The sequence below is a fragment of the Carassius gibelio genome, chromosome A2 (genome assembly GCF_023724105.1).
Source record: "Carassius gibelio isolate Cgi1373 ecotype wild population from Czech Republic chromosome A2, carGib1.2-hapl.c, whole genome shotgun sequence".
NCBI lineage: Eukaryota > Metazoa > Chordata > Actinopteri > Cypriniformes > Cyprinidae > Carassius > Carassius gibelio.
This window is the reverse complement of record NC_068372.1, coordinates 28,110,475-28,138,194: the sequence shown is the minus strand read 5'-3', so window position 1 is coordinate 28,138,194 and position 27,720 is coordinate 28,110,475. Positions and strand designations below refer to the sequence as shown.

General features: G+C 34.2%; 1 protein-coding gene across 3 annotated transcripts in view; it reads right to left on the bottom strand.

Annotated features, from left to right (window-relative positions):
* The window catches only part of LOC127936205 (dual specificity calcium/calmodulin-dependent 3',5'-cyclic nucleotide phosphodiesterase 1C-like), a 62,514-nt gene that overhangs the window by 26,616 nt on the left and 8,178 nt on the right, over window positions 1-27,720 (bottom strand). Inside the window, exons 1-3 of one of the 3 annotated variants that reach the window (XM_052534178.1) lie at window positions 24,747-25,029; window positions 21,325-21,375; window positions 19,606-19,777 (exon numbers count right to left, since the gene is read on the bottom strand). In XM_052534178.1, coding sequence (XP_052390138.1) covers window positions 19,606-19,777; window positions 21,325-21,375; window positions 24,747-24,831 — 308 coding nt within the window. In that variant the 5' untranslated portion in view covers window positions 24,832-25,029. Of the gene's footprint in view, window positions 1-8,021; window positions 8,049-10,645; window positions 11,007-19,605; window positions 19,778-21,324; window positions 21,376-24,746; window positions 25,030-27,720 lie in introns of those variants that run through there. The other 2 variants (XM_052534177.1, XM_052534179.1) reach the window with 2 other exon arrangements.

Genomic DNA, 27,720 nt, shown 5'->3' with positions numbered 1-27,720 from the left:
TGACACTGAAGACAGGAGTAATGATGCTGAAAATTCAGCTTTGCATCACAGGAATAAATCACATTTTACAATATATTCAAATATAAACAATTATTTTAAAATAATAAATTTTAAAAGTTCGACTTTTTTACTGTATTTTGCTGTAAACAAAAGCAGCCTCTGTGAGCATATGAGACTTCTTTTAAAAACATTTAAACAAATCTTAAAAGTTCCATATTTATATATGGAATAGTATATATATGTTTATATGCACAATATTGTGTGTTGCTCACTTCAACTTCTTTAAAGATCCAGGTTTCTGAAGGAGTTAGTCCACCTCACACTGATGAAATCTCTATTGTAGCTGCATGACAGCAGACATTGTCAAGGGAAGCAAACCTGACCTGCAGCCTGCACGGTGACTCATTCTTAATGGAGTTTTTTTGTTTACCCAAGAGCTGAAGGACCAAATCACTCAACCGAGGTGATGAACACAGGTGACAAGTGAGTGTAACAACACAGAGAAAATATCAGTATATGCTGCCTGTGTTGTTCTCCTCAGAATCTACCTTCTAGTTGCTATTCATCTCCATCAAATGTGAGTGGTGCTCGCCTGTGCCAAACACGCCACCACAGTGCTAGGGTGATGTAGGTGGTTGCCAAGGTTTTGCTAGCAGTTGTTAAGGTGGTTGTTTACTTGGCCGAGTCAAAAAGCCCACCCCCAAATCTCTATTCCGGTTTATTCAATGCATGTCCAAGTAGAAAAGAGCTCACGTCTATTCAACATCCCATATGACTTGAAGTAGTAAATCATGATCTGTAAAATTAATTCTCAGGGATAAATAACATGACTATTAATTTAGCATGTATGAGCAACTGGAATAGTGATGGTAACTGCCTTAGCATGCAAGATAAATAGCAAATTATGTCAGAGTAAATCACATTTTGTTAAAGAGAACAAACTGCATTGTATTATAAAATATTCACGAGTCAACAAGTTAATAAGCAGGCAATGTTGAGACACTGCATGAGAAGAGCATAAAAATAATTTGCTTTTATGTAAAACTCATTGCTCTTCTAGATTAATGTCCACACTTTGTCCTCTGCATACAACAAAAAAAATGAACGTGTCCTCAATTCACTTGTATTTACCATAAAAAGCAGACCAAACACTAATATGCATACTAATGTATTAAGCATTAGAAAAATGTAGATTTACTGCTTTAATGGTCACTTCCAATATAATACTCCAAACCGTGGATAATTGCATGCAGGTCTGTTCTGAGCATTTCAAAGATTGGTTTCTCTGTGAAACACGGTCTGTCCTGCACTGATTAATATTCTATTAACAGCCCAGTTAAGCCTGATTCATTAGGAGAAGAATATCAGACCACTAACGCAGAAGTCCAGCAGTGAGGAGGGCTTTAAAATACCCTTCACAGGTTACCACCTCAAAAACCCAGCTAAAGACAAATACTTTCAATTGTCAGTGATGTCACTGTCACATGTTCTGAAAAATGCCCACACTCTTTTCTATACAATTAAACACAATCATTTAAAGTTAATAATGACTTATAATGTGCATTTGTTCTTCCAATGAAGTTACCAATTTGTTTACCTTTATACTTTATACCACGTCATGCTCTATGAACAACTTACATCGTATCTATAGTTATGAAAAATAATCAATGCCGTTTAATCGGGTCTGCGAGCATTGCATATTAAGTTATACATTAGTTAACCTGTCAAATCATTTTTCTTTGTTTGTTTTTTTTTTTCAGATAAATAAACTCACTGAAAATCAAAATAATTGTTAGTTGCAGCCCTGTTCAGAATCAAGTCATACTGGTTTAAAAAGACATGAGGGTTAGTAAATGATGACTGATTAATGTTCCTTTTTTGGGAAACCATTTCTTTAAAAATGTTCCACTATTAGCCACACACACACACACACACACACACACAAACATCAGCCAGAGTAAATAATGAATAGTTTCTCCACAGCCGGTTCAATATCAGTCATGTTATTTCACTCTATCAGATGGGAGCAGCTGATGGATTGGTGATGCCTGGCAGAACATTGCAGGAGGGCAGAGGTAATAAAGTGGAATGAATGGTTCATTAGCACCAGGAGAGATACTCAGCAGTGAATAAAGCAATCATCTGTGTAAATCTGAGTGTTGACAGTATATGGAGTCTGCTGCAATGTTGACATGAGTGAGAGTTTATGATCTATCGTGCCAGTGCAGATGATATGAAGGCCTGAAAATATTAGTGCAAGGGACTGCGTGGACTGCTTTTTCTTTTGTTCACAGAGAGGAAAAATCCATTTACACCTGCCAAAGCAAAACAACATGAAAGTCAATACTTTAAAGGGACTGCTATTTCATTGAAGAAAAACTGTTCATGTCCTTTTGAAATGAAAAAAGTTCAAAATACTATGCAAACATATTCAGATATCCACAACTCACAACCAAATTTAAAGCCATTAAACAAAGCTAGTTTCACATTGAGTTTTAGTTTAAATGTGGTTAATTACTAGTCAGACCCGAACTTTTAACTAAACTATTTTTGCTTAACTATTAACTAAGCCATAAAAATATTTTAGAAATCTGTGACTTTATAAAGTCACAAAGATATTAATATTTGACTGTCCACATTTACACATCAGTTAAGTTTATTGTATTCAGAAACTTGCTCCACCCGATCATAGTGAGGATAGAAACATTATTCCTAAACACCAGGAATAAATAAATACTATTATTATTATTATTATTATTATTATTATTATTATTATTATTATTATTATTATAGTTGGAATCTTGATGTGACGTCTGGTTAAGTTCAAATGCTGTGCAGGAAACATTATCACAATTTAACATTTTATTTAAATGAATTGGTGTTTTGTAGTAGTATAGTATAGAAATATTTTTTAGTAAATAAAATGCTGAAAATACCAAAAAGCAGTAACACCAGTGCTGAAATGGTCAAACTGGTTTCTTGCACATTTTTGCATTTTCTTTTCTCAAAGATAATGTGCTCTATGGCTAAATGCACATGTATGTGTTTAATAAAGATGCCGGGCAGAGGAAGTGCATTATGAGGGGACGGACTCACACCTGCTTCCACAAAGCAACTCAGTGCGATCATGACAATTACACAGAGCCTTAAAAAGCACCTGACAGGCCAGACAGAAACAGAGGGTGGCGGAGAGAGAGACAAGAAAAGATGAAAGGGGCGGAGAAAGAGAAAGGAGTGGGAGGAGAATCAGAGAGCAGAGGAATGCAATTAGCATGAATCGGAATAAATCACCCCCCTCATTATCAAGATTCTGTCACTGTGGAAAGAGAGCAGGAATCAAACAGCAACACTGAATGTAAGTGAACAAGCACACTGCTCATACTACACTTTCTGCATGCTAATGTTTTGTATATACTGAATACAGTACATGATCTACTGCAGGAGTCAAAACATGTGCAGTAAATTAAACAAATCACTCCTCAATGGACAGTGCGTCCCACAGTGCAGTGCACTCAACCTGATGAAATGAACTAAAAGCCACATTCATCACATTTTTTAAAGACACCAGAAACATCAACATTGGAGTTTGTTACTGTTAGATTTATTGTAATTTTTAATTAAAAAAGCTAAACATTAAAATGTAAAATAAAAATAAATATGCAATATTTATTAAAATATTTAAAAAATAAATAAACTTAAAAAACGTAAATATTTTTTATTTTAAAATTACTTTTTTTTTTATTCCCAAATTTGCTCCAATTCTCATAACATTCGCTAATTAGCTATAAACATATTATATATTTATATTTCTAATAATTAACTTTTTTGGATTTATCAGTAAGATTTTTAAAAACTTTGTCTTTGAATGCATTCCTTTATGCTCATCAAGGCTGCATTTATTTGATTAAAAAAAAACAGTAAACAGTTATTTGTGACATATTATTTCAATTTAAAATAACTGTTTTCTATGTGAATATCAGAAATCTTTCTTTTCTAATATGCTGATTTGCTGCTCAGGAAACATTTCTTATTATTATCAGTGTTGAAAACAGTGCTGCTTCATATGTTTGTAGAAAATATGAGATAATTTTTCAGGATTTTTCATGAATAAAAATGACAAACAAAAACAGAAATTTATATAGAATTCTATATAGAAATTATAACTGTCCTTACTGTCACTTTTGATCTAAATTTCTCAAAAGCAGGAAATCATGTTTTTTTTTTTTTCATTTTAACCAAAATAATAAATAATATTTATTTCTTACATAAGAATTGGATAACTAGCTAAATGAAACAAGATAAGAAGATCATGTGATGACACAGAATATTTATTAAAAATGTATCACCGCATACTGTTTCACACACTTTTTTAAAGTAGACAGTATACACTGTATACAGGGTACAAACACTTCACGACACCACTTTAATTACAGATAAATTGCATTTGATTATATTTTAAGAGAAATCTGCCTGTTTGTGTCACACACTCACACAACATTCAGGACTCACTCTTATCATCAGTGGGGATGTGGAGAGGCTTTGAAGAGCTCATGTGAAGTGTGTGTGATTGCTGGTGTCATTTACCATGCAGGTGTTTCAGTACCAAATTAGCCCAAGGCTCTTCACTTTACCTTCTGTGAGTGTCTGCAGCCACCACTCCAACATTCTGCATCAATTAATCCTGCATTGATTATCAGCCATATTTACAGCCTATATTTACTCAAAGGAGCCATCTCCAGGTGCGAGAGCTCTTAGACCTTCTGCCACGGTAGATCTCCAACAAGATTCACAAATTTGGATTAAAAACCAGGGGCCCGCAAAGGAAAAGCTCAATATCTTTTGAGATTAACTTCATATGCTGTTGAACTGTTCTGAATGATTTCTAAAAACTGGTCTGAATGACCTAACATAGGATAACACAGGAGAATTTTAATGATGAAATACAGGGAAAAGAGCTTCTTAAAGAGAAAATGAAACTTGTGCCAAATTATTTAGCCTTGTGTTGTTTATTTTTTCCAATTAATAAAAGCATAGTGTCCAAACATGCTCCAAAGCACCATAAAATGATCATATAGATTAGTGAACTATCATTGCATGTGAAACACTGGCAATCCAATTCTTTCTATGATTGTCATTTGAACTTTATTCAAATTATTACAGTAAAATATTTTAATTGTTAATTATTCCATGTTTTTTGTTTATATTTATATAAATACTCATGAAAATATAAGAAATGTGATATACTGTATCTTTATTAAATATCTATCTATATATATATATATATATATATATATATATATATATATATATATATATATATATATATATATATATATATATATGTATGTATGTATATATATATATATATATATATATATATATATATATATATATATATATACATACATTTATTTTATATAATTTACATATTATATAATATATTTTTATTTTATTTTACATTAACATTCTCTTACAACAATCAACAATTAGTTGTTATATACATATAGATTTTAAATTAATTAAAAGATGTTTCACAAGATAATGTTTGTGAAATATTATTAAAATTTAAAATAACTATTTCCATGTAGATATATTTTAAAGTGTAATTTATTTTTAGTTATAAAAGCTGAATTTTCCATCATCATTACTCCAGTCTTCAGTGTCACATGATCTTCAGAAATCTTTCTAATATGCTGCTTTGCTGCTCAAGAAACATTTCTGATTATTATCAATGTTGAAAACAGCTATGCTGCTTAATAATTTGTTGGAAACCACAATACCTTTTTTTTTTTTTTTTGATTCTTTGATAAACAGAAAGTAAAAAAATATATAGATTTATTTTTTGGAAACATTATAAATTTCACTTTTGATCAATTTAATGCATCCTGAAAATAATTTATTTTAGTAATTCTTACTGCTTTCTGAACTGCATATACTAATTGTACTTAATTTAAATGAACAGAAATACTACTAGTTGCATTAATAATGATGGCTCAGTTCATTGAAAATGAAAATTAATGAACGATCCTCCAGTCTTTCTTCATGTACTACATGCGTGTCTGTGTGAATGCTCTCACACACGTGTTTGTAACTGTCCTGTTGCGTCTGTAATGACAGAGTCCCAGAATGCTCTGCAGCCAATTAGCCTTCCATAATTACCCAGACTCCCATTGAGCTGTCAATCAGAGAGGAGCTGCACAGGAAGTCATCCCTCCCTCTGTTAGTGGAGGAAAGTCTCCGCTGAGCCCTCCCCATTCAAACCCACTCTCGCTCTAATATTAGACCCGACTTAACCATCTCTCTCTCTCTGCGTTTCTCTCATTCGCTCTTTTTTTACGTTACGTTTCAGCATCGGCTCTCCTGACATCTTTCTTTCTCTGTTATTGTCTCCCTCCCCCCCCCCCCCCAACTCTTCTCACTCATAATTGCAGAGTGCTCAGTGCAGGCCGAAGCACATTTGTTTCAACAGATGTTTTCGCCAATGCAGAGTGCCACATACTGCATTCAAATGCTGCGCCTTTTCTGTGGTTTGTGTTGCCATGTAATTCTGATAAATGCACAAGGTAACTCTACTCAATCACATGCTTACTCTGTAATCACCTCCAGGCAGTTGTTATGACGAAAGCTTGGTTCTGTAATTGAGACTTTTTCTGTTTAATTCTAGTTTGTATCACACAATTCAACCAGAAAAAAAGTCAGGATTGCATGAGACGAACTCAGAATTGAGGCTTACTTTCTTGCAATTCCAAGTTTATATCTCACAGTTCTGCATATCTTGCAATTCTGAATTATTTTGCAATTATGAATTTATTTCCCGCAAATCTGCTTTTAAATCACATATTTGAGTTTTGCATTTAGCATTTATTGCTCACAAATCCGAGTTTATATCTTGCAATTATACAATTAGATCTTACAATTCTGTATGCATACCACAAATTTGAGTTTATCTCATAATGCAGCTTTTATATCTTTCATTTTTGCATTTTTAGCTTACAGTTCTTACAGTTACACTTATATCTCACAAATCTGAGTTTATTGAGATTACTGACCACAATTCTGCATTTATATCTCATAATTCTGTTTATTGCAATTCTGCATTTATGTCTCACAATTCTGACTGTTTTTCTCAAAATTAGGAGGAAAAAAGTCAGAATTGCTAGATATAAACTGAGTTTATCTGAAATAAATTGTGAGATATTTTATCCCAAGGTGGAAACAAGCTTCCATACTTATGGGAATTCATCAGAAATTTGGAAAATATTTTAGGACAGTGGCTGCAGAAAAAAATCCATATCAAACCAACTTAAAGTCAACAGGAAGTCAAAACTGACCCAATTTACTTGTTTCTGGTGATACTGAACACGACTCACTTTATGTTATTGCAAAGAAAAAACAATCTGTGTGAACTGCTGCTCTACTAACTTGGCTTAAATGATCTTGATCATACTGGTTTGTACTAGTAGGCCACTTTGGACCAGCAACAAACCATCTGCTATGTTCAAAAAACAATAAGTAACTCTACTCCATAACAAGATTACTTCAGAATCACGTGCCAGCACTTCTTATAAGAAAACAAAATCAACAGGAAGTCAAAACTGAGCCCATTTGTAATACGTGTTTCTAGTAATACTACATCATTTTAATACCAGTCCCCGCTAGAAAATCCAGTTTATACTCACTTGAAGTTAACAGGAAGTCATAACAGACTTTTCTTAATGCATGTCTCTAGAACCTTTTGTGGAATGGAAATGTTCCATGGATGTTAAAGATTCTTCATGGAGTCATAAAAAATAAATAAAACCGGCTGACATTTGAAGGGAGGTCATCCACCTACACCAGTTTGGACCAGCTACCTTCAGGTGGTTTTAGCTCTATTTTTTTTTTTTTTTCAGTGAATGTTACTGAATCTGGCTAATACATACATGGAACACAAATATTAGAGAAATCACTTTTATTGCTGAAAGAGGTTTTCACAGTGGATGGTGATGAGTTCAGCACACCTCAGAACTTCTCCGCCTTACCTCTGAGATGTTTTCTTGTACTTCCTCCTGAAACAAAACGAACACCATGTTAAAAAACTTACATTTTACTACTGTACACAATTATACTAGATTTCATAAATAATAACACACACACACACACACACACACACACACACAGATTATATTTAAACCCTGCTGTTTCATGGTCTAATGTATTTATTTTAACTGTAGCATAAATATGAATATGAATTAGTATCCATAAACAAACTGTATTATTATTATTAATACATATTTTGTTAGTTTAATTATTTCTAAGGTTGTTTTTATGGCCCTGCAAGTTGCAAAACATTTTTGCATCCACTTTTTACAAATTATTTTAAGCTATCCACATATAACATGCAAACACACACACCCTTTCTGAAAATAAAATAATAATAATAATAATAATAAAATTTCTTACTGTTTATCTGCTTGATATGCAGTCAAGTCTGATCTTTTTTCAGTTTTGGAGACAAAAACCTAATTTAATTTTGTTATGAAAGGCATTAAATTGACTTTACAGGCTGTTCAAAGCGTTTTGTTTTTTCAGTGCATCACTGACAGCTCATATAGGTCTCTCCAATAAAGCCCATTAACAACACAAGGACGGTGAAGCAAATATTCAACGCTCAGGAAAATTCACAGCTGCCCAATCATTACTCATTCCTGCCATGAGCCTACACTGCTGCCTGAACTCCTTCTTACTGTCTCCCTTTTCTTTCTAAAGTCCCCAAACACATTTATGAGTGCGTCTTCACACCATTAAGATGTCATATGCGCTCAAGGGCACGTGCAAAACCATGTCCACGAATGTGCACACTCTCATGACAGCTGTGCGTGTTTGAGGCTTTCAGTGAGATTAAATGCAGATGCAGTCAGATTTACCCACTGCAGTAACCTTTAACATCCACATTTACAGCTGCTTCTACATGCCCAAAACAGCAAAACAGCTTAACATCCCGTCAACCCGCCTGGCATCCTGTGACGGGCAATAATCCAAACCAAGTGAAGGGACTAACACAATATTGGCAAAAAAGTGCACTTGTTTTTGGCTCTCCATTAGAGAGAACAACAACGTTCTTAAAGGAACAGTTCACCACAAATATAATGATCTGGCATTACTTTTGTGGAACACATTAAACGTGCATGTGCAAACGTGTAGAATATGTAGAATATGGTCATGCAGAATATGTGCTTTATAAAAACTAATAAATAGCCAATATGCATGCTAATAAACAACTAGTTAATAGTGAGAATCGGCCCCTATACTAAAGTGTTACCAAGAGTTCTTGTTGACGTCTGTCAATGAAGAAAAAGTCATTTCAGAGGAGGAGCAAGTTATTATGTTTGAATAAAAGATTATGAAGACAGACATTTTCCTTTTTGGATTAATTTGCACTAATGAATCACTTACAATAAGACCAGAACTATGCATTTAACAAACTAAATAGAATCAATTTGATTTAATGTTGACTTTAACAGACTCAATACACACAAAAACTCATCATACTCGTCATGAACAGAGGAAAGTTACTATTCTACTACATGAAGGGGAAAAATATATGAGGTCACCAACCAACCCTCCCCCTTTCATCTCTTTCTTGCTTTCATTCGCTTTTTCTTTCTCCTCCTCTTCTTGTCTTTTCTTCTTCACTCATAGTGAGGAAATTGCATTTCATTCTGGGATAATATAGAGACTTTTTCTCCAGCCACTCAATAACAGCCAAAGAGAAAAACTGATTGACAGTGAAGAAATGAGTTTGTCTATAGATGATGGAGCTGTTTAATATATTTTTGAGAAGTATTTGAAACATATTAACAAAAAGTCACCAGGTATCTGTGAAATGACCTATATACATATTTTTTAAAGCATCTTCTTAAGTGCATTAATCAAGAATGGTTTAAAATCATATTTTAGACACACACACACACACAAAAGAAACAAGATAAAAAAAGATTTTTAAAAAAACTAACTTTTTGCATGGGGCCATTTTCATGACAATTGACAATAACAATAATAATAATAATAATAAATTCTCTTACTACAATGCAAAAAGTAATACATTTTAAAATTATATATATGTATTATTTTATTATTTTTAGTGTGTTTTTACAGTATTTGACTATCCAAATCCAGTAAGTGTCCAAAATGCTTTTTAAATGTTTAATTATTTTATTATTAATCACCATTTTCATTGTTTATTATGAATCTGACATATGGAATGACAATATAATAATACAACTTAAAAATAATAAAATAAAATAAATAATATTGTGAATATTATTATTTGTCAGTCATTATATTTGTTGTACTGCCTTTAATTTACGCTGATTTATGTTGAATGTATTGCAGGAAGTGACTTTCAGTAACGAGAATCCACAAAAAAAATGCTTAATTTTCATTAAAAAAAATTATGGTCACTATGCAAAAACGGTCCTAAAACTTGGTTTAGAGTTTATTCTGATTACCGTTTCTTATTTTTTCCTTTTTATTTTTGGGTGAAAAGTGAATTTGACATGTTTACATGAGATTCAGGATGTTTGTCAATCTCTTGGATGGACACACACACTCTCTCTCTCACACACACACACACAAGACAACATGTTGAAAAGCTCATACTCACAGTCCCCGCAGTCGGAGCCAGATTTTCTCGATCTGGTCGGGTTGTAAGTACTTGAGCGACGTGCTTTCAAACTCCTCGATCTCTCTGGTGGGAGACTCCATGATGCCAAGACAGGAAAAAACAAACTTAATCCCAGAGCCGGAGCAGAGGAGAGACAGATTCCCCTCTTCAGATGAGCTGCGTTCAGGACGCTGCAGTCATCATAGCCCTGTTTTCTCCTGCTGCTCCTCCTCCTGTCCCTCGTGCTTCACTCTTGTCTGAGAACAGGAGTGTGTGAGCGTACTGCAGTTCGACCTCTCTTTCTCTTTTTCTCTCTCTCTCTCACATAGAGGCAGACTCCTGATTTCATGAGTGTTGGTGGGAGGAGCTAAACCTCTAGCAGTGATGACAGGGAGATCAATAGTGACAAACTGGCTCTCTTCCCATAGGACAAATCACAATCGACATCTCTTTAATATCTCAATTGTTTCTCTTGGACAGCAATGAGATTAAACAAAGAGCAAATGGAGGCTTTTGTTTGAGTCCCATGAGAAATCTCCAGGGTTATTATAGTTAACTAAAACATAAATATATATTTTTTGTTACTTAAAATTAAATAAACATTATCAGAAATAAAATAATAAAGCTATAGTAGTGTCTCAATAGTGTCTAATGATCAGTTAAAATATCTCCTAGATTGTCAACAAGGCTTTAAAACATGCTCAGATTTGGCAAGATACCAATCAGAGTCAGAAATCTCAACATGAACTCAAATTCATCCAAGAGTGAATGATCTGAGATTTACTATCCAGTATCATACTCATAAGGGAGCAATTCTCTCATTATAGCTCATAAATGCAAAATAATTGAGACCTTCACACTAGAGCTTTTGCTTTGTTTGCCATCATTTTCATGGATTGGTGTGAAAGTCATAGTTCTAACATTAAAAAAAAGACCAAATGCAAAAGAATGCTAAAAAAACACAACAACGACATATTGCAATGGTCGAAAAGATGCTCATCTAGCATGATTACTTAAAAACTATTAAAAAAAACAATTAGTAAACAATTAACAACCGTGCAAATTGATGTGAAAACACCCATAGGCAATGAAAAACTCGCTATGCAATAACATTTAGGCGTCTTATTATGCTGGAAGGGGGGTGACCGAGGAGGTGAGGGGGAAAAGGAGAAATAGAAAGGAATTAAAGTCACAAACTGTGACTAGAGAGATGAAGAGGCCAATTAGCCTGCAGCTGAAGAGCAGAATGAGATTATACGCCTGTTAGCTGATGTGCCACCCTACTGTCAGATACACATTAACACAAACATTCACACACACTGCTCTATTCTTCACTTCCATTTACCAGATGATCCAATGATTGCTCCATTTTTCTTTCAGGACTTGCAGACGACAAACAGATTAGTCTTTAAGATCAGGAGACTTCACAGTGAACAAATTCAAGAATTCTAGAGAATAAAAGAGTCTATGAGCGGGCATTATCAATTTATTTTTTAGGAGCTGAACATTATGGAAGTTTAACATCTCGATTGGCTCTCCGAGAGAGCAATGAAATTAAGAGAGACTAAGTCTCTCGCTTATTATATTTGAACTCATGGTTCTCTTTCAGATGGGATCTTAAAAACGTCTCCAACTATGCTCATATATAAATTACTGTTCAAATGTTTGGGGGCAGTATTTATTTATTTATTTAATAAAATAATTTATTCGGCAATGATGCATTAAATTCATCAGAATTGATAGTAATTAAATTTATAATGTTACAAAAGATTTCTATTTCAAAGAAATGCTTTTCTTTTTAACTTTCTATTCAAAGATTCCTGAAAAAAAGTGTTGCCGTTTCCACAAAAATATTAAGCAGCACAACTGCATTCAACTTCGATAATAATAACAACAACAACAACAAAAATGTTTCTTGGGCAGCAAATCAGCATATTAGAATATTTTCTGATGGATCATGTGACACTGAAGACTGGATATATACACACACATACATACATATACATTAATATATAATAATAATATAATAATATCTATATATATATATTTTTTTTTTTTTTTTTTTTGTAATTAAGTATACATTTTATGTCCAATGGTGATAATTATATATTTTGTTCAAAAACATCATATACTCATATCTCAAACATATATTTTGTGCATCTTTTTCAGGTTGCAAAAAAATGCCTTTACTTCCCTGAAATTGCAGTGTTTTTTTTATTGCCTTGAATTCAAAATTTAAAAGTCAAGATTATCTATATTAAATTTGTTTCTACAATCTGAATGCCTTTGAAAAATATACTTTTAAATTACATTTTCTTTCAAATAAGAAAATATAAAATTGTCCTTGTCTACACAATTTCTGTCAACTATTTGGTTACTAAACAAACACCTCTTAAAAACAATAAAACATTTTAATATTTGATCTCCAATTACCTATTGTCAAGGAGTATATTAATCACCTGTCAAATATTTTATGTATTGTTATTGTAACAGGGAGTCAGAGGTGTTCGGATCCATTTGCAGAATTTTATTAAGAGAATGGTCATACAGGCAGAAATCAGGAACGGCGTCAGGTATGTTAGGGATGTCCAGAATCATTAACGGTAACAAGCAGAGATCAGGGCAGGCAGCAGAGAATCAGAGTCGGTTATACAATCCAAGATAATACACAGGAAAAACAAACACTAGGAAAAACACTCGGAAATGTCAGACAGGCTAAACAAGACTTCGCAGTGAGTGACAGTGATCGTGCTGCTTTTATGTGTGTAAATGAGGTGCAGGTGTGGCAAGGAAATTGGCTGATGAATGAGGTGCAGGTGTGGCAGGGTGATTGTGATGCAGTGACTCATGGGGAATGTAGTTCGGGTGTGGTGCAACAGTATGAGAGGTGCTAGTGTCCAAGTGACATCTGGTGGTTGATGGATGGAATGGTCCTGAGTGGAGTGCCCTCTACTGAAGTTCATGGGCACTCCATCCAATGATCGTGACAGTTATGGTTTGCAATATTTTTATTATTCTAATTCAAATAAATATTAACATGATGTTAATCTGATCTAGAAGATAACATTTGGTTGGACAGAGAATGCCTGCAATTGAAATATTGAGTCAAAATGGCAAAACTGTTAAGTATTTTACCTGTCAATCCTTACAGTTTGACAAAAGAGACCAAAATCTGCATTCAAAAGTATTAACACAAAGTAAAATTTCTCAAATTCATTAATTAAATTTTTCTGAACTGCTAAGTACATAAAAAATGCTAAGAATATACATGGGTTTCATTGCTTCCCAGCAGTTTAGCTGTGATGTTTATTTCGAAAGCATGCAATGCTCTACAAATGCTGTTAAAAACATACTGAACCCCTCCAGAGTCGTGACACCATGCTGTGGTTCACTTATGTTCCCTTACACTGCTCTTATAGAAAATCAGTTGATTAAGTTCATCCTTCCTTTTGTTTCTTGTGCTTTTGTATTTTTCCAACTGCTTCGCACAATGGGGTCATTACATAATGGAGTTTCCTGAACACCCCGAAAATCCAATAAGGCTGAAAGCTGGGCTGACCGGCCTGAGACTAATGCAGAGATCTAATTCCTCACACTGGAAATGTTTTTTCTCTAGGGAGAGGTTCAGGGACAGCTGTTATTGAAAGCCGAGACACAGCAGCAGGTTAGTGACGAAGATTTCCAAAACATGGTGAAAATCATCCATGCAATTCTGAGTAAACTGGTAAAACATTTACTATAATATAATGAAATACTTGCTTTATATAAAGCTACCAAAATGTTCATTTTGTCAGATCACACAGATACTTGAGGAACTCACTTATTGCTGCCATAATGGAGTTGTTACAGTACGAGTCTAACTGAAGTTAATCATCCAAACTTTGACCCCCTTGGTTCTGTAACTCAAATTCTCATTATTACAATGACCTTTAGCAGTGAGCATAAAAATATAACATTAGTAGAATATCCACGCTATTCTGTGTCAGCCGCACTACACGGGTGTGCTGTTTATATACAAAGCAAAGCAAAGCATAAATACACATACAAAAAGTATCCTTGTGTCGTGGCTGACACGTACGAAGTTTGCATTCAGCGGATGTTCTCCAAAATGGCGTTTAATTTAAGTGACGTATACAGCCAAGTATGGTGACCTTTGTGCTCTGCATTTAACCCATCCAAAGTGCACACACACACAGCAGTGCGCACACACACGCACACCATGAACACACACCCGGAGCAGTGGGCAGCCATTTATGCTGAGGCACCCGGGGAGCAGTTGGGGGTTCAATGCCTTGCTCAAGGGCACCTCAGTCGTGGTATTGCCGGCCTGAGACTCGAACCCACAACCTTAGAGTTAGGAGTTAAACTCTCCAACCACTAAGTCACGACTTTCCAGTAATTTACATCGCATCCCCCTATTAAAAACAATTATCATTCGAGTCCTGTCTCTGTGTTTAGCTTCTCCGCTCTACCTGTGTCTCCTGCCTGCTGTTCATTCCTGATGATGATGATGATGACTCTTTCACAGGGCTTTCAATTACCTGATGCAGGAGGAAGGAGATAATGCCAGGGCAAAGTCTCAGACACATCAGCACTGGGCCGCTTTCATCTATGGAGATGCTCTCTGTGCCACACATGAGGGCTCCCCTCCGTCTACTCGGAGCTCTTCAAAGGTCTTGTTTGAAGGTGCTCGCCTCCTCCTGCTCTCTATACTCTACTATTCTTCTCTTTTAAGTGACAGTGTAAGGAGGTTGAGAGCTTCTAACCATGACGTCATGACCTCCTGTGACCCATCACATCATCACTAGACACATCAACCTTGACCAGTGGCATCACAAAACACTATAAATATGATCAGCGTGTGACACGGAAGACTGGAGAAATTTAGCTGAAAATTTAGCTTTGTATCACAGGAATAAATTCCATCATAAAACACACTTATATAATACTATTTCACAATATACCGATTTTACTGTATTTATGATTTAAAAAAAAATACAACCTTGGTGAGCATTAGAGACTTCTTTTAAAAACATTGAATAAAAACTTTTGAACGGTAGTCTAGCAGTAAAAAAAAAAAAAAGTACTTTCTAAAAATTTAAAAAGTAATGTGCAAACACATTATTAATATCCAACACACACACACATCTGCAGAGCAACAGAGTCAAAGTCCATTGAAGAAAGCTGAGCTCACTGACAATAACAACAACACAATATTATGGCAAATTAATCTCAAATATGAAAAAATATCCAATTTCTTGGATTTCTTATTGTTATTTTTGTTGTATTTCTACCATCTTGGATGACTTTTAACAAATGCAACCTCATTACAGGATACATGCGCTGCTTAATATTTGGCCAGAATAAGAGGAGTCTTGAAAGGCATTCTTATAATTTAAGGCAACTACTTAAGCCTTAAAATAAAACACAGTCAACCAGCCATTCATTTTATGGGCTAACACTTATTTCACACAACAAAGACTGCAGCAAATTTAATTCCCAAAGCAGAAATTCAGATACCAATGAGCAACATTAGACTTTGGGACTAAAGAAAGGCTCTCTAGATGATCCACACCAACAAGTGGTTCTTTAAAAAGCTTTAAAAATCTTTGGAGTTGAATGAAACCAACAGACATCACAGCCTACAAAGGTGAAAGTCTCTCAAATGTCACAGGTCAATCCCAGCGGCCGTGTTGACAGAGGAAAGGTCTCACAGGAGGACGTTAGAAGGTCTCTCTCCAATGAATGTGAAAACAGCAAACCAAGAGAGAAAGCACACACCATTCGTGGACTGCATACTGCATACTGCACACAAAAATTACAAGAACCCCAAAAATATACAAGATTCAGTGTAAAGGAGCTAACTGTGGCATAACATGAAGGTCTGAGATGCCAAACGAGTCCCAAATGAGTTTAGGATGAGTCAGAGACACGAAAAATCTCACTGACTTCCAGTGGACGATTTCAAATTTGACATTTTCCCAATACTTTCCAGCATTTTTCATTCAGGGAGCTTGCATGTGGATGAATGGCTGTACTTGGTTTTTGATTTAAGGTGTTTTTCTCTCTGACTGAAAAAATTGCACTATTGTTCTTTTAATCATCTGATCCAGATGCTTTGATGAGAATATAACAGTGCCACACATCTTTGCAAAGCAATATTAAGAACATGCTGTGTGATGCGCTGAACAAATTAATGCATCTCGTCTGTGAATTCTACAAATCGCTTGCGTCACAGTAAATGGGTCTGTAAAGCCATGTTGTCAGCAGAGAACTAAGTGATTGCTACTAAGAGTGCACATGCTGATGAGTGCCGTCTGAAGGAGGGGTTTTAGCATTCTCATGCAAGCATGCATTTGCACATTTAATGAACACAATCAAATAAACATTTAACAACAGTAGGTCTGATTGGAAAAATGAACTTCTTCCTTTCATAGGCGGTCGTTAAATAAATGGCAATAAAAAAATGGCGGTAAAAATGACTAAATAGATTGAAATAAATGGCAAAAATAAATAAACAGCAAATAAATATATGGATAAATAAATTGAAATAAAAAATTTATTAACGGCTTGATAAATATAAAATAAATAGCAATAAATAAATGACTAAATAAATGTTAATAAATAAATATCTTAATAAATGACAATAAATAAATGGCTAAATGGCAATAAATAAAATATCCTGCCATTGAAGAGATGTCACCCTTGACCCTCAACTCAATGCATCATTCAAGATTTCCGACTACATGTGTCTTGCATTTGCTTTATTGATTGTGCTGATGCATAAGCACTTTCACTGATTGTGATCAAAATGACAAATTCATATTGACGGTAAGCTACTGGATTTCTTTAGATTTTCCAGCTTTTCCAAGGTATTGTAATATTGACAGCAGTCAGACAGGTGTCGGTTAATGAGTCTGAACAATATTCCTCTTATTAATTAACCCTCCGATACCACCCAACATTTCATACTAACAATGCTGCTAATGAGCATAACTGCATTATGACAACAGGCAAACACGCCATTAATAACAATCATTTTAAGGGTGGCATCTCTGTCGGGAGTGCATCATAATGAATATTTCGTGAAAATAATCAAATGCCACTCACTCTAATGACTAAATACTTCAAGTAACTGAAGACACATTTAAGTCGATGAGGTTTATTTCTTCGGATCGACATTTAATTTAAAGTGCTTTATCAGAAATTCTTTTTTTTGCATGCATGCATTTAATTCTCTCAGGGAAACTCCTTCAATGTTTTCAAAATGACAAAACCCAAATGTCACATAAAATTTAATTTAATTGTGAAAGTGCGCTTATAAAAACTTTGCAAATCATTTGTTTCAAACCAGTGATTCGGAACACTATCAAATTTCCAAAGTCACATTATTTCAGTTAACAAAGCTTTATGTCATAACGGTTTCGAAATATGTCGAAAATTCAATGGTTTGCTGCTGCCCGTGATCACATGATGAACCAGTGTTAATATAGATTTTGCCTGATCTCAGATCAGTATTATCTGCATTTACACTGTTTCGACCAGAAGGCATCACCAGTGTGTCATTTCAAGCACTTAGATTGGTTTCTTCACGTCATTAACTCTTTTCCAGACTAAAAGCGCAGTCACAGCAAAATTTCACAGGGGGAAAAAAGGCCCAATGTCTCTTGTCATTAGTGTTGTGATATATAAAGCACAGTTCACACAGAACAGTTCTTATCTTCTGACAAAGCAAGCAGCTTTTGGTTGTCAGTGTGGTGAATTGAACCAAATTCCAAGAAAAGACCAAATTGAACATTCCTGAAATCTGCAAGGGGAACTTTTTCTCCTTCTCATGAAACTCCTGTTGAAATCTGATGCGATAAATGTGTCCACACAGTTAATGGCTGGGAAGTGACCCACATTTTATGACTTTTCAAGGGAAAAAAAGACAAACAATGTCCCTTAACCCTCTCTCAATAATGACACCCAAAAATAAAGCTTGGTTTAGCAGAGTCAGACTGCAAGAGACAACAGGAGTCAGTACTTAAACTCTTCTGATCCATCAACTAATTATCAGTCTCTGACAGCAAAGATGAAAAGTCTGTTCAAAGTAATTTGATTAGAAAACAGCACAATGCTCTTTCAAAAGACACTGTTTGAGCAAAGCGAATAAAACAGTCAAATAAAACAGACAAATTCGATGTTCTTCTGTTCACACTATATTTAGTTCTGCACTGAAGTGCTCTTTCATTCCTGTTTTTGGCCTTTTGATTTTACTACTAAAAACATGCAGCCATTCTGTGCATGTTAAGATTTAGACCAAAGTGTCAGCAAAAGGAATGAAAAAGAACAAAACATGCATTCGGTTTGCAGAATTTGGATCCTATAGCTGAAAAAAGGTTCTGCAGGAATGAAGAAATTTTGCTTTTCAAAAGCACTTTACTTCCAGATTAGGTCAGATGGAACTTAGGCCTCTGTCTCAGACCTGAAACACAAATATCTAAGGCCTCCAAATTATGAATATGGTCAAAACCTTACTGAAATAAACTGTACACTATCTACTACGTCTTCAGCCATCTGATTGGTAGTTTGTTATTTTTTAAGCAAGTAAAAGGCCTTTTAGTATAATTGTACAAACATACACCTTCAGGTTGTAGTTCATGTATTTTTGCTGTGAAATCAGATTTTTATAAAGTAAACATGAGAATAACTTTGATTTTGTTGGTAATATTTCAAGAGGAACACTTTCTGGATTAAAGTAACTTGGGTTTACTTGATTATTTGTGTGTATTCTTCAGTTTGGGCTCTGAATAAAACTGAAGTGGTTTCTTTCGCAACTTTTGAAAATAATTAAAAACATTTGTTAATAACTGAGAAAACATTCCTCAAGATGCAGTTTCCAGATCAGTGCATACCATTAGTGATCACATGACCTGTAAAACAATGGTCAACCATAATAAAAGGAATAAAAGGTGAACCTGACGGCAGTTTTCTCGGTTGCTTCTGGGACGTCTGTAGAGGGAAGCTCATCCGCCAGGATCTCTTCTATTCTGCGTGGATCGTCCGGAATGTCCCTCTGAAATTTGAACTTCTCCTTCTTGCCCGTCCCAGCAGTGAGCGTGTTCCAGAGTGCACTCTGAGACTTTGAGCCTGGAAACAAGATGAATCGGAGTCAAAGAAACATGTAAAGCCTTTGATAAACAATAAACAAGTCCCATGCACTCTCAGAGTTTTTTTTTTGCAAAAATTGCACCTTCAGGGGTACAGCTGTTTATCACTGGAGCAGTACCCTCAAAGGGAATTAATTTGGCCTAATTTGCCCTTCTGTACCCCTTTAGTGTTCATAATCGTACCATAAGAGTTCATATCACTACCTTTAGGGTAGGCATTACTACTACACAGGTAATGACGGTACAAAGGAGTCCCTTTGAGGGTACAGCCCCAGTGACAAGCTGTCATGCCCCAAAAGATACAATCTTTAGTACATTTTTCTCTGGCAGTATTCTGCTGTCTAAAAGCAACACATTATGTCTTTGTAAACATGTCTGAAAATTTAATTTGAATATTTCAAGTTCTTCCTGTGCACTTTTTTTTTTTTTTTTTCAGTGTTCTGTTTCAAAATAACGGTAATGGCACTAGTAAACCAAAATTCTAAGATTAAAAAAGACCCTAAAGCCTCCTCTAGGGATCTTAATGGCTTAGTTGTTGATTCATAGTAAATTATATTGATTTGCACCCACCAATGCTGTGCATATCATTATCATTTTCATCATTTGCTCATGTAATCATAATGTTGTCATTCAGATGTAATCTGTGTGCCACCTCTGAGTTTCCTCGGATCAAGTATTAAACTCAAATTAACTTGATAATCTTGATAGATGCTGCCATCTAGTGTCATGCCCATGTCATGTTAAAAGAACATCAGCCATACAGCAATGACTAATATCAGAGTGAAAAACTAGTGCCAGACCAAGGCCTCTATGAAAAAAGTCCATTGCTAAATTTATTGCAGCAATAATGTTAAATGTAAAAGTTTTCACCATTTAAGTATCAATACTTTTATAGTTTTCATTATTTTTAGCAGTATTTACATTTATATTTTTGTTAATTTTTTTCCTCTTTTAGTTTTAGTTTTAAAGTTTTACTATTGTTGTGTGTTTCATAAATTTTTGCTTTAAAAAAGCATGTTGAGGTTGAAGAACCAATGTGTATAGTCTTAAGAAACTTTCTGTGCTACAAAGAACCTTTTGTGCAATGGAAACGTTCTTTGGATATTACAGGTTCTTCATGGAACCATACACCCTGCCAAAGAACTATTAAAAAAACTTGATTTTTACCATGACTTTTCCAGTCTTTTGTGATTACTGAAGAATGGTTTTTAGAAATGGGATTTTCAATACTGTTATTAGACATTTCACAACACTTTTATAGGCTTAGAAATCACTTTTAACTTTCCCAGATTTTCTTTTTCCATGACTGTGCAAAGCCTTTTGCTAAAGACAAGCTGTGAGTGTTTCTACAGAATTGCTGCAGCACTTTGTAGGATTAAAGCATCTGCTATACGATTAAATATAACTGCAAATCTGCTTCTTCATTCTAGCCCTTCCCTTTCCTATATAAAAAGATGTACATTTACACAAAATTAAATGTAGACAGGGCTCTGCAAATATATTGCTTTCTTTAAAACATATACTTACGTGCAAATCTCGCCAGTGGCCTGCTGTTGGTCTCACCATCCTCATTAGCCACTACAGAGAAAAACAGAAAGAGACAGTTATATGGTGGCATTTCTCTTTCTCTGTGTGTGTGTGTGTGTGTGTGTGTGTGTGTGTGTGTGTCTAAAAACAAAAATTAGCTTATTCTGAAAGCTTTTTTTTCAGTGGCTTAGTAAAATACATCATTAAAAAGCTGTTTTTGTTCCTATTTTAATGTGTCTTTTTGTATAATGTGAATATAATGAACCGAGCTGCTGGAAAAGCATGGAAGGCTGCTTTAATTTGACTTCGGCTGCTGTTATGGGAGCCTTTCATTAGGATTTGAAATGGGTCTTGATCAGTAGGGGACTGGAGGGGTGTTGTTAGTGTACTGTGAGTCACTTCTAGTAAAAAATAACATAAGAACAAGCACAAAAAGGGCAGAGAAAATCAGCACGCTCCCCAAGAAAGTCTTTTGTGATGCTTGTACTGAGAAGGGCAAACAGACTTTATTTCTATTTGCATATTTATCATTTCTATTATCAGACTACATTTTCTAACGGCATTTTGATACTAGGCTGTGATGTTTTTTTTTATGCATGCTGCTTTGCGGTTGCTAGGGTGTTCTGGGAGGATACTGGGTGATTTCAGGTCAAAGGAGCCTCTCTCTGATCTTTTTTGGACTCTAGATGTGACTCTGGTCTCTTCTTCTGTCAGCCTAAGAGATTTTTTTTTTCCTTTTGTTTTATCATTCACAACATGAAAACCATAAACCATGCAATTTAATTTCTGTCATTCATGGGCTGAACTGTGTAGGATGAGTTGCAAGGCAAAGTTGAATACTTTGGGTAATTAAATTACAGCAGATTTTTATATATTTTTTATATACCGTATATGTATATGTACACACACACACACACACACACACACACTATATTATATATATATATATATATATATATATATATATATATATATATATATATATATAAACACTATTACATCTGTATGAAAATTAGAAATAAACTTGTTTCTTTAGTAATTATTCATCTAATATTTAGATTTTAATAGATTTCAATTTTTTTTAGATTTTAAGTTTATTTTTTTAATGCATATTTTCTTGCTAAATTACTAAGATATCTAAATATAAAATTAAAAAATTAAAAAACCCATTAAAAGATTAATAAACATAAAATTACTAAAACTAAAGTTCAAATTAAAATTGAAAATAAAAAAATGTGAAAAATATCATTCTAAATATAATTAATAATACTAAAATAATGCTGACTTGGGCTTAGTGACTTGAATAAAAGTCTAACCCCAAGTATAATCAATAGCAGCAGTAATGCATGCATTTGCATTTTAACACACTAACAAGAGTTGAGTCGGTGCATTACGGAGTCGGTGTAAATCTAGTCAGTGCACAGGCAGGTTCAAAGTTCAAGAGATCCTTTAGCTGGTTTGTGAGAGCTGCTCCTGTGCATTAAATGTAAACTGCATTAGCAGAGTCAGGAAAACAAAACCAGTCGATGAGATCTCATTTCAAAGTGCATACATTGTTCGAGCTGGGAAAAATCATAACATGCATTAGTGAAGTAAAACACAATATGGCCCCCATTAAGAGTCATGACATTTTGTATCGAGACCAAAACACACACGCACGCACGCACGCTATGTTTCCCCAGCACGCAACCCATTAAAAGCCCCCAGAGTGACACTGAGGGTGGCGAGGAAGTGGTCACGCTGTTTTAGCCAATCATCATTAAATTAACAGGGCTCTTTGTCATGCTCCACTGGACCTGACTGACAACACGTCACATGTGATGAGCTCAAAGCACAATGAGCAATTGATCGCTGGGCTGCGTAACCATGACGACAGGCACATGTTTGAAAATGTCATAAAGCTTATAATGCAATGTGGAGATTCCCTGCAATCTTGTACTATGATCAACTAGTTTATCAACAGTGTTAAAAGTGCATAAAAAGTTTTGCGAGTAAGGACCATTTTAAAATGTCCTTCTATAAATGCATCAGGACAGACAGTAAAAATCATCTCACACCTCTGATGCTTCAATAATAACACCTTTCCTGACCACTGTCCTCCCATGTGGGTGTGTGTTTCTCAAAAAAAAGGCTGATAAACAGGACGGCATGTCTAAGTATGGAAAAATGTACAGTCAGGGGTTCATTATCTCAAAATAAACCTGAACAAGGTGATCAGGATCCAGACACGTAGCATTTATTTTGAGATGATGAGCACCTCATGGAAATGAAATATGGATCTGAGATGAAATAATGTTATTATGTGAGAAAGAAGATTTGAAACTAGCACAGCTATGCTGGAGACTAGTTGATTATTACACAAAAATATCTGACCACAAGTGACCAATCAGAATTGAGTATTCTAATAATCTGTCAAATTTGATTAATGATATTACTATATGGTTCAAACTGTGCAGAATGAGCTGAAAGGCAATGTTAAATACTTGTGTTGTTATCATTAAGTAAAGCTATCTGAAATCTGAAAATTAAATTAAATTAAGAATAATAACAGAAATACATTTTACAAAATAAATGATATGGTTTAGTGATTATTCTGATTGGGATTGACCAATCAGAATCAAGTATTCATTAGGCTGTGTAATAATAGATGATGGATGCCTAAATCCTCGCTAGAATCAGTTTTAGATTATTCTGCAATATCTCTGTGGTTTCTCCTAGTCAGAAATGAGATTAAATGGAGAACAAACTGCTTTGCTAAAGCTTCTTGTTTTTCAGACTTACGTTTAAAATGACAACAAAAACTTGCCTTGAACTAACTGAAATAAAAATAAATAAATAATAAAAAATACACCTTCAATTTCAAACATTTAAAAAAAAAAAGCACTGGCTCAAACTGTTCTCCAAGGTCTGGATATGACCTCAAATATTTCTCTTCAAATTATATAATTCACATTTATTTTAGACCTCTTTATCTACTGTTTTCTTACTCTAAAAGAAGATAGAAACATCAGAGACAAAGAGACAAAGCTGATACTTAAATGAGACTTCATTAAATCTTACATGCTATGCAAGAACAATACAGTTTCATCGGAGTAGGTTTGTGCATGCGTTTCATTGTGTATTGCATGTGTGTGTTTCCGTGTGGTCAGGTGCATTTTACTCTAGTTGCTATGGCTCCGTGGAGTTGTGCTCACCTGAAAGAATCTTTTCAGAAATCAAACACTCACACATCACATGCTGAAATCAACACATCTGTTTAAGCACTGCAATGTCTAATGCTGATGCACGAAAACATGACTGTACTGTACATCTAGCCTTGATGAATTTCACTTACTAAAGAAAGGATCGCCATTAAATGTTTCATGAAAACGCACATGCAAATGTCCATTAAATCTTGATTCTGTCATCTATTTGATTCTTACCAATAGTGAAGCTGAATCCGTCGATGCTGAAAGTGGCACTTCTGCCTTTGGTGAAGTTCTTTTTCCTGGAGTCCGTTTCTGACATTTTTGTTCTGTCTTTCCTGTTGTATTTTGTGAGCTCTTGTTGAGTAAATCCCAAAGTTGTGCACGAGTCTTTTTGTCTCCGGTTTGTCAGATCTCTCTATCCTGCCCTGCTCTCATGCTATACTCTCAGAGGGAAGACACTATTTTCTCTTTTACTATCATTCTCGTCCTCTGTCGCTCTCACGGTCTCATTATTTTCTCCCCGGCTGAATGTGAGTCTCCTCTCAACAGAGCACTTAGTGTACCAATGCATAACATAACACACTCTGCCTCTCTCATCGCACGGAAACTCAATGCACATTTGAAGAAAGAAAAAAAAGCACCGCGTGTGATGTGTGTGTGTGATTTTAACATTGAAATGCAATCAAACCTATTTCGAACTGCTGCAGATTTGTTGAACACATTCCCAGAAATGTGTCTAGCTGGGCCAAGGCCATGAGGTGTGTGTATATTTTGGTAAAGCACGACTCATATATTTCTATTCAAATACTGTTGCTTTTTTTAAAAAAAGATCTATTGCGATGAATAGACAGGTGGAGGCTGAGATGTTCTTCAGCTGTTGTGCTGAAATAATAGCTGGAGTTTTAGAGCTTTGGTCTTTTTGTCTCTCTCTAAACACAGTGGGCTGGACGACCTCAAACCCCTGAGGTTTCAGTGACGGTTTAATGTGTGACTGTCTCACGTCTGAGGGAATGATTAGAGAGCAGAAGACAATCAGAAAGATCCTTCACCGGCTCCAAAACAAACAGAAAATAAATAAATAACTTATTAATTAATTAAACAATCATACAGTACAAAACTAGGTGGTTAGCTGTAAATTATCTTACCATATACTGTCAGGTAAAAATTATATATTATTAAAAAAATACTATTAATATAAAATATAAAATTATATAATATTATTAAAAACATATAATTAAAGGAAATATATTAAACTTTAATATTATAAGGAAAAATATATATAATTGTTTTATAGTTTTAAAAAATAAATTAGATGACTTGTAATCATCTAATTAATTAGAGGATAATGTATGCCATTGCAAAATATGATATTTAGGTAATATTAGTATTGTATATATTGTACTCTGATTAATATTTATGTATTCAAATATGGTCTCTTCTAATAAATAATTATGCTTTTAAGAAGTAAAAAGTCTAAATTAGAAATTCAAAAATATATTATTTAGATCTTACATTATTTCATAGTGTTATAAAATATATTATTGTGTGTGTGTGTGTGTGTGTGTGTGTGTGTGTGTATATATATATATATATTTATTCCTATTAAAAAATTTCATAAATAAAATTATGTTTACAGTGAAAGAACAGAATAGAATGGATTTTGCAGTTAATATTAACCGCTATAAGCATTAAGCACTATTCCACCACCCACAAAAACCAGCAGAGAGTGAATTCAGGTCCACTTCTACCGTTGCATGCATTACAGAGTCACACATTTGAGGAACTGTTCTTCTCCGGACAAAATTAGATATTAATAGCTTTAATGAATGCATATAAAGATGGTTATGCCGTTCAGTAGCTGAGATTCTTATAGTGGCAAGCAAATCTCGTCTGGTCTGTCCTCAAAGTGTTTTAATAAGCTTCTAGTCATTAGAGAAGTCGTTTACTTGTTTGTGTGTTTGTGCGTGATGTCAGCTCATGTATATGATGTCTGGATTGTGAATGCTGGTCTCTAGGCAACCAGCCAAGGCTTTTACCCACAGCATTGAAGAGATCCTGAGGTTAATGTAATGCAATGTTGGACAAAAGCTGGAGCTCATTTTCACTGAGAAGATGTACAATCTACTTTATTTCTAGTGCTTTTATGTGTTTATGTCTGAAAAATATTTATGTTACCCGTTTCTGCGCCTTTCAGGTTTTAACTATAAAAGCAAACATTTAATCGTAATTTTTTTATACAAAAAAAGAGGAACAAATAACAACATTGATATGCTGTATGAAAGATGCATTGTAAAAACATTTTCCCGAAGTGGTAAATAAAACAAAGAAAACTGCAGTATGTTTTACAAGAAAATACTACAGTATTTTAGTCTTTCTTTATTCATTAGATTTTTTGCTTGTTTTTTATTTCAAGTTTAATTCATTGTGTTACTTGCCATTTCTTTGTAATTAATTGTGAAGAATGTGCTAGCAATTTTGAGTGGAAATTGTTTCTACCTTTTTTTTTTTTCAATGAATACAAATATTTATTAGTATAAATATAAATGTTTATTTCTAAAATCTGCTTTAGAAAAAAGTGCTCATAATAATGGAGGAGAGAGTTATTCCATAAAAAAGCTCTAGATTTAATACTTTAATGGTCTGAAATAGAGTTTACAGCACATTTTAAAGTAATATTAATAATGATTGTAGCAATTTTTTCAAGAAATTAGCTTAACTTTTTGTTTTTAAGAGAATTTTCTTTTGATTAGTTAGTGCTATATGTTGGTAAAACTCATCTAAATCTGAAAATAAGCAACTAAATATCCAATATCAGCCGATACATCATGCATTTCCATTATCCAGAAGACTAACGTCCAATAACTCTTCAGCAACTCTTTAGCTCGTGCTTCATTACATCATGGCCATGATTGAAACCTTTTTCATTTATTTCTTTGATACATTTTTTGGCAAAAAAAAAAAATGAAATTCAATGCACTTTTAAAATAAAAGATTCTTCTATGCTTTTTTTTAGGTTAGATGCTCGGTTTTGCTTCAGGATTTTTTCAGGATCTACCACATGACATGAATTTCAGTCATAAAACTAGATACTGCTACTGTCTTTGATCTCAACACAAGTTTTCTAGAATGATTACATTGTTAGATGTAAATGTAAATGTAAATGTAGATGCAGTTAATTTGATTTAACATTATATTCTCGTTTCTAAGT